Source organism: Mastomys coucha, unplaced genomic scaffold (genome assembly GCF_008632895.1).
Source record: "Mastomys coucha isolate ucsf_1 unplaced genomic scaffold, UCSF_Mcou_1 pScaffold12, whole genome shotgun sequence".
NCBI lineage: Eukaryota > Metazoa > Chordata > Mammalia > Rodentia > Muridae > Mastomys > Mastomys coucha.
In genome coordinates, this window is record NW_022196894.1 from 53,393,200 (window position 1) to 53,406,515 (window position 13,316).

At 41.9% G+C, this 13,316-nt stretch overlaps 1 protein-coding gene across 3 annotated transcripts in view; it reads right to left on the reverse strand.

Moving 5' to 3' along the window:
* Window positions 1-3,901: 3,901 nt before the first annotated feature.
* Cep97 (centrosomal protein 97) overlaps window positions 3,902-13,316 on the reverse strand; it is a 30,605-nt gene continuing 21,190 nt past the window's right edge. For all 3 annotated transcript variants that reach the window (XM_031364070.1, XM_031364071.1, XM_031364072.1), the window contains 3 exons: window positions 10,835-11,609; window positions 7,658-7,733; window positions 3,902-4,827 (listed from right to left, as the gene is read on the reverse strand). In XM_031364070.1, the coding sequence (XP_031219930.1) occupies window positions 4,126-4,827; window positions 7,658-7,733; window positions 10,835-11,609 (1,553 nt within the window). In that variant the 3' untranslated portion in view covers window positions 3,902-4,125. The remainder of the gene's footprint in view (window positions 4,828-7,657; window positions 7,734-10,834; window positions 11,610-13,316) is intronic.

Sequence of the window (13,316 nt, forward strand, 5' to 3'; positions counted from 1 at the left end):
AAAAAAAAAAAAAAAAAAGACTAGGTATCATCAAATAAAATGATTAAGATACAGAGATTCTTTCCTAAAGTTTTAACTTACTATTGCTGTTGGTAGCCCAGGTCAGCCTGAATCTCACTATGTAGCTGAAGGTGGCCTTGAACTCGCAAATCCTCCTGCCTCAGCATCCCAAGTGCTGTGATTACAAGTGTGTAGCACTGCTGAGCTATGGTGCTGCATGCCCTTTAATTCCAGCACTTGGGAAGCAAAGGCAGGCAGATCTCTGAGGAAGAGACTAGCCTGGTCTACAGAGCCATGTCTCAAAAAACAAAAACAACAAAAACAAAACAAACAAAAAAATAAAACAAGTGTTCACTGCCATTCCCTGCTGCTATTATTGCTCCACACAAACAAGTTTAAGAAAGCCCTATTTGTTTTTTTGGAGAACTTTCATTCAAGGTTCTGGAAGAGTTAGCTGTTTTGCTACAGCTCTGACATTAAAGGGCCTCTCTTAAAAGCTGTTTTTCCTCTTTAAAATGCAGCAACTTACTTACTTCTGTGAAGATTAACGGAGAAGGTGTATGGAAGGCTTGAAATGTCCAAACATGTTTGCAGTTGACTGCTGACTACTACAACCTCACACAAGCTGGTTAGCATCCCTGGATTTCTATTTCTTCGAAAAGAGGTAGTCAGCCCCTGCTATAAGGCCAGCACCTCTTTTGCATTGTATAATAATAATAGTGATAATAATAACAACAATAATAATGGCAATAGATAATCTCAAGATTCCTTCTGGTTCTCACATGGTATGACGGGTTTTTTGGAGGGGAAGGAAGCTTTGGGAGTTTTGGTTGGTTGGTCTGGTTTGGTTTGGCTTGGTTTGGTTTGGTTTTTTGAGACAGGGTTTCTCTGTGTAGACCAGGCTGGTCTCAAACTCACCTACTTGCATCTGCCTCCCACACGCTGAGATTAATGGAGGCATCGCCACCATTGCCTGCCTATATGGTATGAGCTTATGCTTCTGTAGTAATTCCAGCTGATAATCAAATACTCCCTAATAAAGAGAATTTATCTGAGTCAAAACAGCACAACTGAACAAAGTCGCTCTGATCAAAAAAGGCCAAGTTCAAAGTTCAACCTCCCAGACTCCCTGGTCTGCTCTTCCCGGCGAGACTAATAAATAATCCAGAGTCACATAAATTATTATTCCTCGGTATTCATTACATAAGTTACCTTTAAATTACATAAACCAATAAAGACTCATTAAGTCTCTGCTTTACTTTTCCTACATTCTGGCGTATTGCACTTTCACCTACATTCGAGATTCTCTGCAGCTCAAAGCTACTTCACATTCCCATACTTCTAAAACCTAGCGGAAAAGAGAGAGGTAAAACAGAATATGAGTAATTATCATATTCTGCCAAGTTTTTCACAAAAATATGTTGAATGCCATTTTCAGACTAGAAAAACAGACAAAAGAACAATAAGTTCTGCTGACAGTGTCTATCAGATGAAATGGCTGGATCTGCCATTACTTAAGAAAAGAAAGCAGCAGCTGCCAGAACCGCCCTCGGGGCAGCTCAACCATGGCACAGCCGCCACTTTTCTGAAATTAATGTGCCATGAAACAGTGCTGGGGCTACCACAGTGAGATGCTTTTCTTTAACTCTGGGCAGCAAATGAGGCACTTAACTGTAAAAATAGAAAAATAAAAAAAATTCTCATCGCCTATTGAAAAAGGAATGAAAGGTAGGGTTGACAGACAGCTCACAAACACCTTAACTCCAGGTTCAAGGGAGCTGACACCCACTTCTGGCTTCCTCCTGCAGGCACACACACATACATACATACTCTCCCTTGCACATATACACGCACACATTCTCACACATACAAACATACACTCTCTTACACATAAACATACACATACAAACACAAACACTCTCTCTCTCACATACACACACACACAAGCTCTCACATACACATACAAGCACACACATATACAACACACACTCTCTTACACATATATACTCTCACAGATACACACATACATATCCTCACACACTCACACAGACACTATCACACACACACACACAGGTACTCCCTCACATATACACAAACACACACATACAAATTAAGTATTTTAAAAGAAATGCAAAATTATAAAAGGTAATTATAATTCAGAGTTAAATTTTCAGTTTTTATCCATCAAGCATTCAATATTACACATCTCTACTAGAAAAAAATTGTTTGAGGTTAAGACTGTTGTTCTGCTTCTAGAACACAGAAAACATGTCCTTTTCAAAGGATTCTGGATTTCTGAGAATGAAAGGCATGCCTTCTCAACCTGAGTGCTACGTATTTATGAACTAAGCAAGCACAGCTCGCCATAATGCAGAAATGTTCCTCTCAGCAAGTACCATGTGGTCTTCAACTCTATTTTGGAAGAACCAGAATTTTTGGTTTATAGACTTTCAATTAAAGGGCTCCAATGGCTTTAACAGAATAATGGATGATATTAGCACCTACGTTTAAAGAACAGAAATACTGTCAGAATTTTAAACAGTTGCTTGTCCACAGTTGGAACAATCAGATCTGTGCTGTGCTAGTTAATGATAGCAGAAAATTCTAAAAGATATAATGCCAAACTCCTAAATGTCACTATTGATTAACAGACAGACCTTCACGTTCAAACACAATATTATTATTCCTGAAGATTTTTTTTTTATTATTTTGCTTTTCTTTTTACTTTTCTATTGCTGTTGTTGTTGCTGCTGCTACTGCTTTTACTGTTTTGTTGGTTTTTTTGAGACAGAGTCTCACTTGTAGCCCTAACCTGGAAGTCACTAGTAAAGCAGGTTGTCCTTGAACTCACAGGGAGCCGCCTGCCTCTGCTTGCTAAGTACTGGGATTAAAGGCATGCTCCACCAAGCCCAGCCTGATTTATTTTTTTAGTCACCAGTAAATTGTCCTTCAAATGTGGCACTTTTCAGAGATTAGATTTTAAAAGTCCCTTAAAAAAAAAAAAAAAAAACATTTCTAGTCTATCAGGATTTTAAATGTTCTTCACTATGGGACAAAGGTCACAAGTGAAATAAGGACTAAGACACACAGCTCCATGTACAGAACTTACCCAGCATGCACAGGGCCATAGATCTGTTCCACAGACACACACACACACACACACATGTGCAGTGAGATATACAGTGAAATGTAGCTTTGGCTCTTCTGGTGAAGTATATATAGAAATAAAAGCAAGAACATAATGATGAATACATATTGATTTCTTCCCAAAATATTGGCACATAAATGTCAATAGCCTAAAAAAGTACATAATAAAATGAGACCCTTGAGCAGCATGATACCAATTAAATAACTCATGTCTCTTTTTTCCATATCAAAGAGAAATATCCTTGCCCAGTAAGCTTGATTTTAATCCTGTATGGAATACTTTACTTCAAAACTGATCTACAAATTAGCTAAAGTTTGTCATGAGGCAATTTAATCACCCCACTTAAAAATCTTATATTTTAGGAGTTAGGTGAACAGTTCAGTGGCAGGGTACATGCTTAGGATTCTCGAGGCTCAGAGTTTAACTACCAGGACACACAAACTCGAGGACACACACACACACACACACACACATCCACACGCGCGCATGCACACAAACTAAACCTTAGTCTCCCTAAACGTTCTTATATAAGAAGGCTTTCCTTAACTCAGAGGGTGAAAAACCATGATTTTAGTCCAAGGAGACTGCTTGGGAAATTTCAGTTGTTCATAACCCTCATTTTAGTCACACCTTATACATTATATCCCTTACTATGTAATTAAGAAGAACCAAGTTCTCCTATTTAAATCATCAAACTACTTCAAGAAACTGTTTCTGAAAGGCAGTACAGATGTAAAGGAAACATTATTGGTGTAATTATTAAGAAATAAAGTGCATATGCCATTTAATATCAATATTTAGTACAGTAGTACAACGGAAATGAAGACATAGTTCAGTAGCTAATATCTAAAAAACTGTGGGACAAGAATACAAGTTGTATATAAACAATAACAAAATGGTGGAAAGGGCTGCTCCCCTGCAAAAGAGACATTTGAAAACATTAAGAAAATCGAAGTGAATTTCTGCTTCGCAGTTAATCAGACAGGCTGCACAGTGACACCCACATGCAACACCTGAAACCCAGCATCACATTCCGGAGGCTGCCCTTGGCCTTCTTCGTTTAACTTACAATTCTCTGGCATCTGGCTATTTCCATCCTGTAAAGTAGGAGACACTCTATGAGTCTCGTTGTCAGAGGAAGCATCTAACCTTTCTGGAGAACAAGCTAAGGGATGCTTATTATCTCCTGCCACATCGTCAGAATCTGCCGCCTCAGCAGCATCGTCCAGCTGCTGGACCGACGTTAAATACTGCTGGAGCAGGGTGTTGTCCTGCTCACTGACTGAGCTTTCCTTACTGCAGTCACTGTGCTGCTCAGCGGTGGCCTCCGAGTCTGGGTCTTTGACACATTTCACCGTGTTAGCAGAATTCCCCAACACGGAGTTTTCACTGCTTTCTACCGAACTCTTTTCAAAATCCAGAGAGTCCTGCCAACAGTGAACTTGTTCTGTCAGGGAGGAATGAAAACCAGAGTCGGGAAAGTCTGGCACCGACTTCCCTTGACGAGCTGCATCCTCACTGACGAACCAATCCGAATTCTCATCGGAAGAGGGGTCCTGACGTGGTGGAAATAACGGAGGCTTAGGTGACACCAGAGTACTTGATATAGGAGGCACATCAGCATGCCAGGAAACTAGACGCTGTTCCACTGTCTGTTGCCAAGCTTGTAGAGATCTTACCTATAAACCAGGAGAGACAGTTTTAGTAGAAAGTAAATATCCTGTCTTTTTAAAATGTCCGAAGCCTTCCCGCCGCCCCCGGAAGTCATGAAGTTACCTGCATTCATTACTACCCTAACCTCTTCACGGGGCTGACCCCCAGCCTAATTGGGCAGGCACAGTGTTTTGTGTCCTTGGTAGCGAAGGGCAATCCCCAACACAAGAGGAAGGCCATAGCAGTTCTCCTGTCTCACGAGAGAAGTACGACAGCATCTTCCTCACTTAGCAATCAATAATGTGCAAAATATAGACCAACATCTAGTCCCTAAGGGCCAATTAGCATCTGTGAGTCTAACTAGATCTAAAATCAGTCTATTTTAGAGATAAATGCAGACATAGGATTACCAATTATTTTAAAATGTAGTATTTATAACTTTTTAAAATAACTGAAAATAGCCCAAGTTCTTGACAATATGACCCTTTATACTTTAAAGGTATAAAAATAATTTCAAATTTTTACTATAAAAATTGCAAGCTGAGCGTGGATGGCACATGCCTCTAATCTCAGCACTTGGGAGGCAGAAGCAGGCAGATCTTTGTGAGTCTAAGGCCAGCCTGGTCTACAGTGAGTTCCAGGACAGCCAGGGCTACACAGAGAAACCCTGTCTCACAAAACAAACAAAACAAATACAGCAACAGTAAAAAAGCAAACAAGGGTGGGAATGGGCTCAGTAGTTAAGAACACAAGCTATTCTTGACCGGAGTGTACTTCCCGACACCCACACAGCAGGTCACAATGGTCTGTATCCCCAAGTCCAAGGCTCCCACACCCACTTCTAGCCCCAAGGGCATTGTACACGCATAGGTCACATACGTACATGCAGGCAAACACCCATACATAGAAATCTTTTTTTTTTAATTGCAGTTGGTATAACGCTTGCATGCATGAGGTCCTGGTTTCGAACCCCAGCACTACACAAATCAGTTGTAATGGGGCACACCTGTAACCCCACTACTTGTGAGACTCAGGCAGGAGGACCAGGAGTCCAAGGTCATCCTTAGCTAGAGTGAGTTTACGGCTAGCCTGGACTCCATGAGAACATATCTCAAAATCTAATAAGACAAAATAAAATGAACTGGATATAGATAGCTAGGAGAGGAGAAGGCCAAATAGAGAAGTTTTAGTTTCACTCTGACTACTCGCCAAGGGAACTTCTTGTCTGTGTTTGGAGGCAGGTTCTCACTACACAGCTCTGTGCCATCAAGGTACTTTCTGATAGTAGTCTAAAATGTTTCTTTTCAGAATTTTTTCTATATGGTTTCAAATACATATAGTTTTCATATATATTTTCAATTTTTAGGCTTTTTTATTTATGGAAGGGGCACATACAACATATAACCTGCAGGAGTTGGTCCTTGCCTTCTTTCCTCTCTCTCTCTCTCTCTCTCTCTCTTTCTCTCTCTTTCTTTTTTGATTTTTCAAGACAGGTTTTCTCTGTATAGCCTTGGCTGTCCTGGAACTCACTCAGTAGACCAGGCTGGCCTTAAACTTAGAAATCCACCTGCCTCTGCCTCCCAAGTGCTGGGATTAATGGAGTGTGCCAACACTGTCCGGTAGTCCTTGCCTTTCATCACGTGACCCCAGGTTCCAAACTCAGGTTGTTGAGCTTGATGACATGCAGCTTCACCCAGTGAACTAGCGCACTGGCCCTCAGAGAGCTTTGACAACAGTGTTCTCACCCTTCCTAATGCTGTGACCCTTTAGTGCAGTTGCTTATGCTGTGGTGACCCCTATCATAAAATTATTTTCGTTGCTAATTTGTAACAATAATTTTGCTACTGTTATCAATTGTAATGTAAATGTCTTAGTCAGGGTTTCAATTCCTGTACAAACATCATGACCAAGAAGCAAGCTAGGAAGGAAAGGGTTTATTCAGCTACCACATAGGCCCAGATCCAGGGCTTCAAGTTGGCTCACTCCAAAATCTACATCATCTGAGAACTGTTGGGGTGCATGAAAGGGCCAATCCTACTAATCCAAAGCGACAGGATCTCATGCCACAGGGTAACAACAGATAATCCAAGAGGTGTCCCAGTGAAGAACAATATTGATGGTGTCCCAGAAGCCACAGACCTCAAACCAGACTAATGATGCATTGCAATGAACATTTGCAAGTGAAGATGTATGGACAGAAGGGGCACACTGTGGGACACACTGTGATACACTACAGCTTCCATGAGATGTTTTGTAGGCTTTGTTTTGGTTTTTGTTTTGATTTTTTTGTTGTTGTCGTTGTTGTTTTATTTTGGAAGGACCACAGGCAGATACAAGGGGATAAGGAGAAGGGTAGGACTGGAGTACATGATGTGAAACTCACAAAGAATCAATAAAAAGTTAAAAACAGGGGCTGGTAAAATGGCTCAGTGGGTAAGAACACTGACTGCTCTTCCAAAGGTCCTGAGTTCAAATCCCAGCAACCACATGGTGGCTCACAACCACCCATAATGAGATCTGATGCCCTCTTCTGGTACGTCTGAAGACAGCTACAGTATGTTTATGTATAATAATAAATAAATCTTTATTTTAAAAAAAAAGTTAGTGGGGCGGTGATGGCGCACGCCTTTAATCCCAGCACTTGGGAGGCAGAGGCAGGTGGATTTCTGAGTTCGAGGCCAGCCTGGTCTACAGAGTGAGTACCAGGACAGCCAGGGCTATACAGAGAAACCCTGTCTCGAAAAACAAAAACAAAAACAAAAACAAAATAAAACAAAAAAAAGTTAAAAACAATAACTTCGGTCTTCCTGATAAGAAATTCTCACAGATACTAGAGGGATCAGCAGTAGGGTTTACCTCATTCCAAAGGAATCTGACAGCCTCTTCTTGCACAAAATTCTTCACACGTTCTTCATCTCTTTCTTTTCTTAACCTACAGTGATTCAAAAGATCATAAGGAAGAACACTTTGATTTAAACGTCCTGTTAAAACTCTGAACAAATGCATTTGAAAGAGATAAATAACCTAATAACAATTGTTTCTACTTTTAGATATCTACGCTCAGACCTTATTTAAAACTATGCTTTAAAACAGAAGCCAAATAAAATGTATCTGAAATTGAAATTCACATATTCATTCTATCAAGTATTGCCGGTGGTGGAAATGTTTGTATGAGTGTGAGTGTGTCTACATAGGCCTATGCATTAAACATCTCTCTATCTGCCCTTCAATTCCCAGCCAAACACAAGTTAATAGGAGGCAAAGGAAAGGCTGGTTCGTCAAGCTTCCAAAGAGTTAATGATCACACTTCAGTACTCAGGATCACAGATTAACAATGTTCTCCTAAGGTGTCAGCAGAACTAACCCATCAGCCATCACTTTTCATTTGCCCAATTCCTGATACTCTGCTATCACTGACTTCTCCCATCTAAGCCTTACTCTCATACCTGGGTCTTAACCTCTGAGATCACTGATGCCATCTTGATTCTTAGGCCTATGCCAAAGCAAAGGCTCCCTTAGTTGCCCATTACCATTCTGAATATCACCCCCACTTTGTCCTGAAGTTTGTTTTGTGTTTGTTTTTTAATTTTTGCAGGACTGGAACTAGAAACCAGGCTCTATACATGCTAGACTGAGACTCTGCCCCTGAGCTACCTCATCCCTTCTCAGAACTTCCAACATGATTAGACACTTTCTCTAGACTCTCCAAGACATTCTGTTGTGCCATCTGAGAGCCCTAAACTGTAAGCAGCAAATTCCCATATAGACTACCTTTCTTGAGTTTTTCCTTAGCCAAAACAGACCCATTTGCACAAACATTGTAGCTCTCTCAAACAGAAGCCTTTTTTTCTTTTATACATCAGGATCATCCAACTGCTCCTCTCTGCTATTTTCAAGTGACTCTTTATCTAACTTCTTGTCCTGGTTGAGTTCTTTTTCAACTTGCTGCAAATCCAGAAATATCTAGGAAATTTCAATTGAAATAATGGCTCTATAGGATTGGCCTATAGGCAAATCTATGGGGCATTTTTTTTTCTGGATTAATGATTACTACGGGAAAGCCCAGCCCACGGAAGTGATGCCAGACCTAGGCAGATGGTTCTGAGTTGTATAAAAAAGCAGGTTGGGGCTGGTGAGATGGCTCAGTGGTTAAAAGCACCGACTGCTCTACTGAAGGTCCTGAGTTCAAATCCCAGCAACCACATGGTGGCTCACAACTATCCGTAATGAGATCTGACACACTCTTCTGGAGTGTCTGAAGACAGCTACAGTGTACTTACATATAATAAATAAATACATCTTTTTTTTTTTTTTTTGGTATTTTCAAGACAGGGTTTCTCTGTATAGCCCTGGCTGTCCTGGAACTCACTCTGTAGACCAGGTTGGCCTTGAACTCAGAAATCCACCTGCCTTTGCCTCCCAAGTGCTGGGATTAAAGACGTGCACCACTACTGCCCAGCAAATAAATAAATCTAAAAAAAAAAAAAAAACAGGTTGATATACAACACACTGGTGCAATAGTTGCACAAATATTGTAAGTGCGAGCATCCATTATCTGATTGGATTTAAGGTCCATTCCATGAGAGAGGAGATGTGAGAAGGGAAACCATAATCTGAACATATTGTATGAAAAAAAATTTACTTTCAACCAAAGAAAGGAGGGAAGCAATCAAGCAAGCAGACTGAGGACACTGGGCAAGTTCTCAGGAGCAAGCCCATAAGCAATGTTCCTCCACGGCTTCTGCTGCAGTTCCTGACGCCAGCTCTGCTTTGCCTTCCTGTACTGATTCCCTCCCTCCGTGATCACGTGTGACCAGAGAGTTTTAAGCTGTGATAAACCTTTCCTCCCCAAGTTGCTTGTAGCCATGGTGTTTTAGCATAGCAACAGGAACCCCAAGATACTCCTCTAAGGATGCCTCCTATCTTGATAAATCCCCCCACTACCCGTGTTACTCACTGATGTCTCAGCACCAGTCTTTCTCTCTGTCCCATTCCTGTTGTCTGGTTTTGAGGACTCAGTATTTAAATAGACATTCTACCGAAGAATAGCTTACCCCATGAATCTACTGTCATAACCTCACCCTATTCCCCAACATTTTATCTATACCACTTTTAAAACTTATTCCGGGGATTGGAAAGATGCCTCAGTGAGAAAAGGTGCCTGACAAGACTGAAGACAGGAGTTCAATTCCTGGAACCCACGCAGTAGGAAACAACCTTTACCTATACATTCCCTACCAGCAACTCCCTACTCTCTCTTCTTCATTCAAATAACATTCCCAAAGCAGTGGTCCCACTCGTTCTTTAAGCTCTTTACTTTTTTAATCATCCAGTCCCTCCCAAACAGGCTTTCATCCCCACCACACCACTAAAACACTCCTGGGGAACTTACTGCGAAGTGACAAGTTAACCCATCGGAACTGTGACGTAGGATGTCTGTGCCCTGCATGTTCTGAATACAGGACTGGGAGTAAAGCAACCTCCAAGCCCTTGAAATATTTACCAGAAGAGACTCTTTGTATACCTGAGGTATTGAGTTTCACCAGGGCTTAAGCTAACCATGTGATTCCTAATGGACACCCACTTCATTCCCCTGGAGCCCTCAGACCTAGGGAACAAGAAATCTGAAAAAAAAAAATCAGTCACATGACCACGCAATTTCTAAATAATTAACCCCAATAAAAACCATGGCCTGGAATGTTCAGGGAAGCACCTCTGGTTGGCATCATCACACATCACAGTGATGGGAAGGAAGGAAGCTGGGAGGTAACTGGAAGAGGGCACCTGGAGGCCTGCGCCAGCCTCCGCCGTGGTTTCCCCTAGTTTAAACTGTATGCATCTGCTATAATAAACAGTAACTGGGAACAGAGCAATTCCTCAGTTCTGTAAGTTCATTTAGCAAATCATGGAACCTAAAGACAGTCTTGAGGTCATCTACAGTCACCAATAACAATCACTGGCTAAAAACAATGGCTCTAAAACAATGTCAGAACCTGGTACCCCAAGCCAACAGAACAGCAGTTTCCAACCTACCTCCGCACTTCATCTGTTAGGCAGACAATGTGCTCCTGCATCCTGCGTAGCCGGATTTCATAGCGTACCCCTTTAGCTTGTGGATTGTAGTTTCTGGTATAAAAGCCTCGCCAACAGGCCTGAAGTTTAGTGGCAGCTGCATTCAGTTTCTGAAGGGTGACTTCATCTTGTCCCAAAGCAACAGGTCGCTGGGTCAAAATCCTGCAGGGAAATTTCTCTGAAGTGGTAGGAGACATGACATCTCCACTGTTTGGTTCTGTGTGGGACACACTGTGTCCAACTGACTCAGGACGAGATATAAAACTGTGGTTATCCTCCTTCAAGATAGCATTGGTAATCACAGACTTGGGACAAGGCAGCGGCCCAGCTTCCTCATTTACTTCTGTACTGATCTTACATTTCAGCATTTGAACACAATTTTCATTCGTATCCCATAAAGACTTTTCCTTGTCCTTATCCGAGTCCTGGTTTTCCAGACCTTTTGTGAATTCATCTGCACCATCATCATCCTCTAAGCCCAAGTTAATGCCCTGCAGCCTCAGCTCAACAGTGGGTGACACTGGAGACAGTCCCGATGCAACTGGCATAAAAGTGGACTCTGAAGAGAGCAGACTACAGTTTAGCTTGTCCTCGTCTGTCTGTATGTCTTCCAGATGAAGGTCGTTCCGAGAATATCTTGTAGTGTGTGCTGCAGCTAGGAAGTTATTCTTAACAGCATATAGCTGATCATCATTACTGCTGATCCCAACCCAAGAATTGATTTGGAGGACAGGTTCTAGAAGATTCAAGGGAGCATGATTTAAATCGCCAAGTCTTTAAAGAGCCTTCTTAACTGTATACTTAAAACATTTTATCCACTGAGCCATCTCCCTCACCCCTTAGTTGTAGACTTTTAGTGACATTTAATCCCTAAAACATAGTAAAGTACAATCAAAAGTTTCCTCAAACATGGCTAAAATGTCAACCAAAACATTTTTAAGAAAATTAATTTCTTGTCGCTGGAGAGATGGCTCAGTGTTAAGAGGACTGGCTGTTCTTACAGAGAACCTGGGTTCAATTCCCAGCACCCACATGGAGGCTCACAACTGACTGACTATAACTCCAGTTCCAGGGAATCTGGTTCCCTCTTCTGGCCTCAGCAGGCACAAGAGATGCTTATACGTGCGGTCATACAAGCAGACAAAATACATATATACAGAAAGGAGTTAAGAGAATTTTTTTAAGTTAAAAAAATAATGATTACAGATTAAAGGGTGGGAAGGGGCAGGCCCTTAATCCCAGCACTAGGGAGACAAAAGCAGCAGATCTCTGAGTGTGAGGCTAGCCTGATCTACAGAGCAAGTTCCAGGACAGCCAGGGCTACACAAAGAAACACAGTCTTGAAAAAACAGGGGGTATGAGGGGGACAATAACAGAAAAATTATTACAGTAGGAGTGGTGATAGCTCATGCCTACAATCTCAGCACTTGGGAGGCTAAGGCAAGAGGACTTTCCTGAAGTCAAGGCCAGTATTACTATAGACAGAAAACTGTCCACAAAGTAGGGTTTTTTCCTTTTTCTTTCTTTTTTAATGTGTGTGTGTGTGTGTGTGTGTGTGTGTGTGTGTGTGTGTGTGCATTCCCAGAAGAGGATATCGGATTCTTTATAACTAGAGTTACAGTTAGCTATGAGCTACCTCATGTGGGTGCAGAGCTTTTGTCCTCAGGAAGACCAGAAGGCTCTCTTTTTTTTTTTTTTTAATTAAAAATGTTTATTGGTTCCTTGTGAATTTCACATCATGCACCCCAACCCCATTCAGCTCCCCATCCCTTCAACTCTACCTCCATCCTTGTAACCTTCCCCCTAAAAAAATAAAAATAAATAAATAAAAAATAAAACAAGACAAAACATCTCAGTGTGTCACAGTGTGTCACAGTGTGTCTCAGTGTGTCACAGTATGTCACACAGTATAACCTTTTGCCCAAATAGCTTTACTTGCAAATCTTCATTGCAGTGAGGCATTGGTGTGGTTCCAGGCCTCTGGCTTCTGCTACACTGCCAATCCTGGATCCTCCCAGGACTCCTCTCAGACATCCCCATTGTTGTTCTGTGCATGGAGGCCCAGAAGCTTCCCATCTACAGGGCTGGCCCCTTCGTGCACTCCAGCAGTTCACAGATGGGGTGGATGTTGGAGTGGGCTAACTCAGAGCCCTGGAGCTGGCCTGAGCAGAAGCTGAGTTGCTCAGCCTACAGCAATCCAGCACAGGCATCAGCAGGACCAGTTCTCCCACTTTGCTCAGGTGAGGAGTGCCATTAGCTCTCCCACACCCCCATCTCTAGGACCAGCTCTACTGTGCTGCCCAGAAGGGACTCTTAACTACTGAGTCCTATCTCTAGCCCTACAAGAAGTAATTTTAAAAATCAGAAAGATGCCAGGTGGTGGTGGCGCATGCCTTTAATCCCAGCACTTGGGAGGCAGAGGCAGGCGATTTCTGAGTTCGAG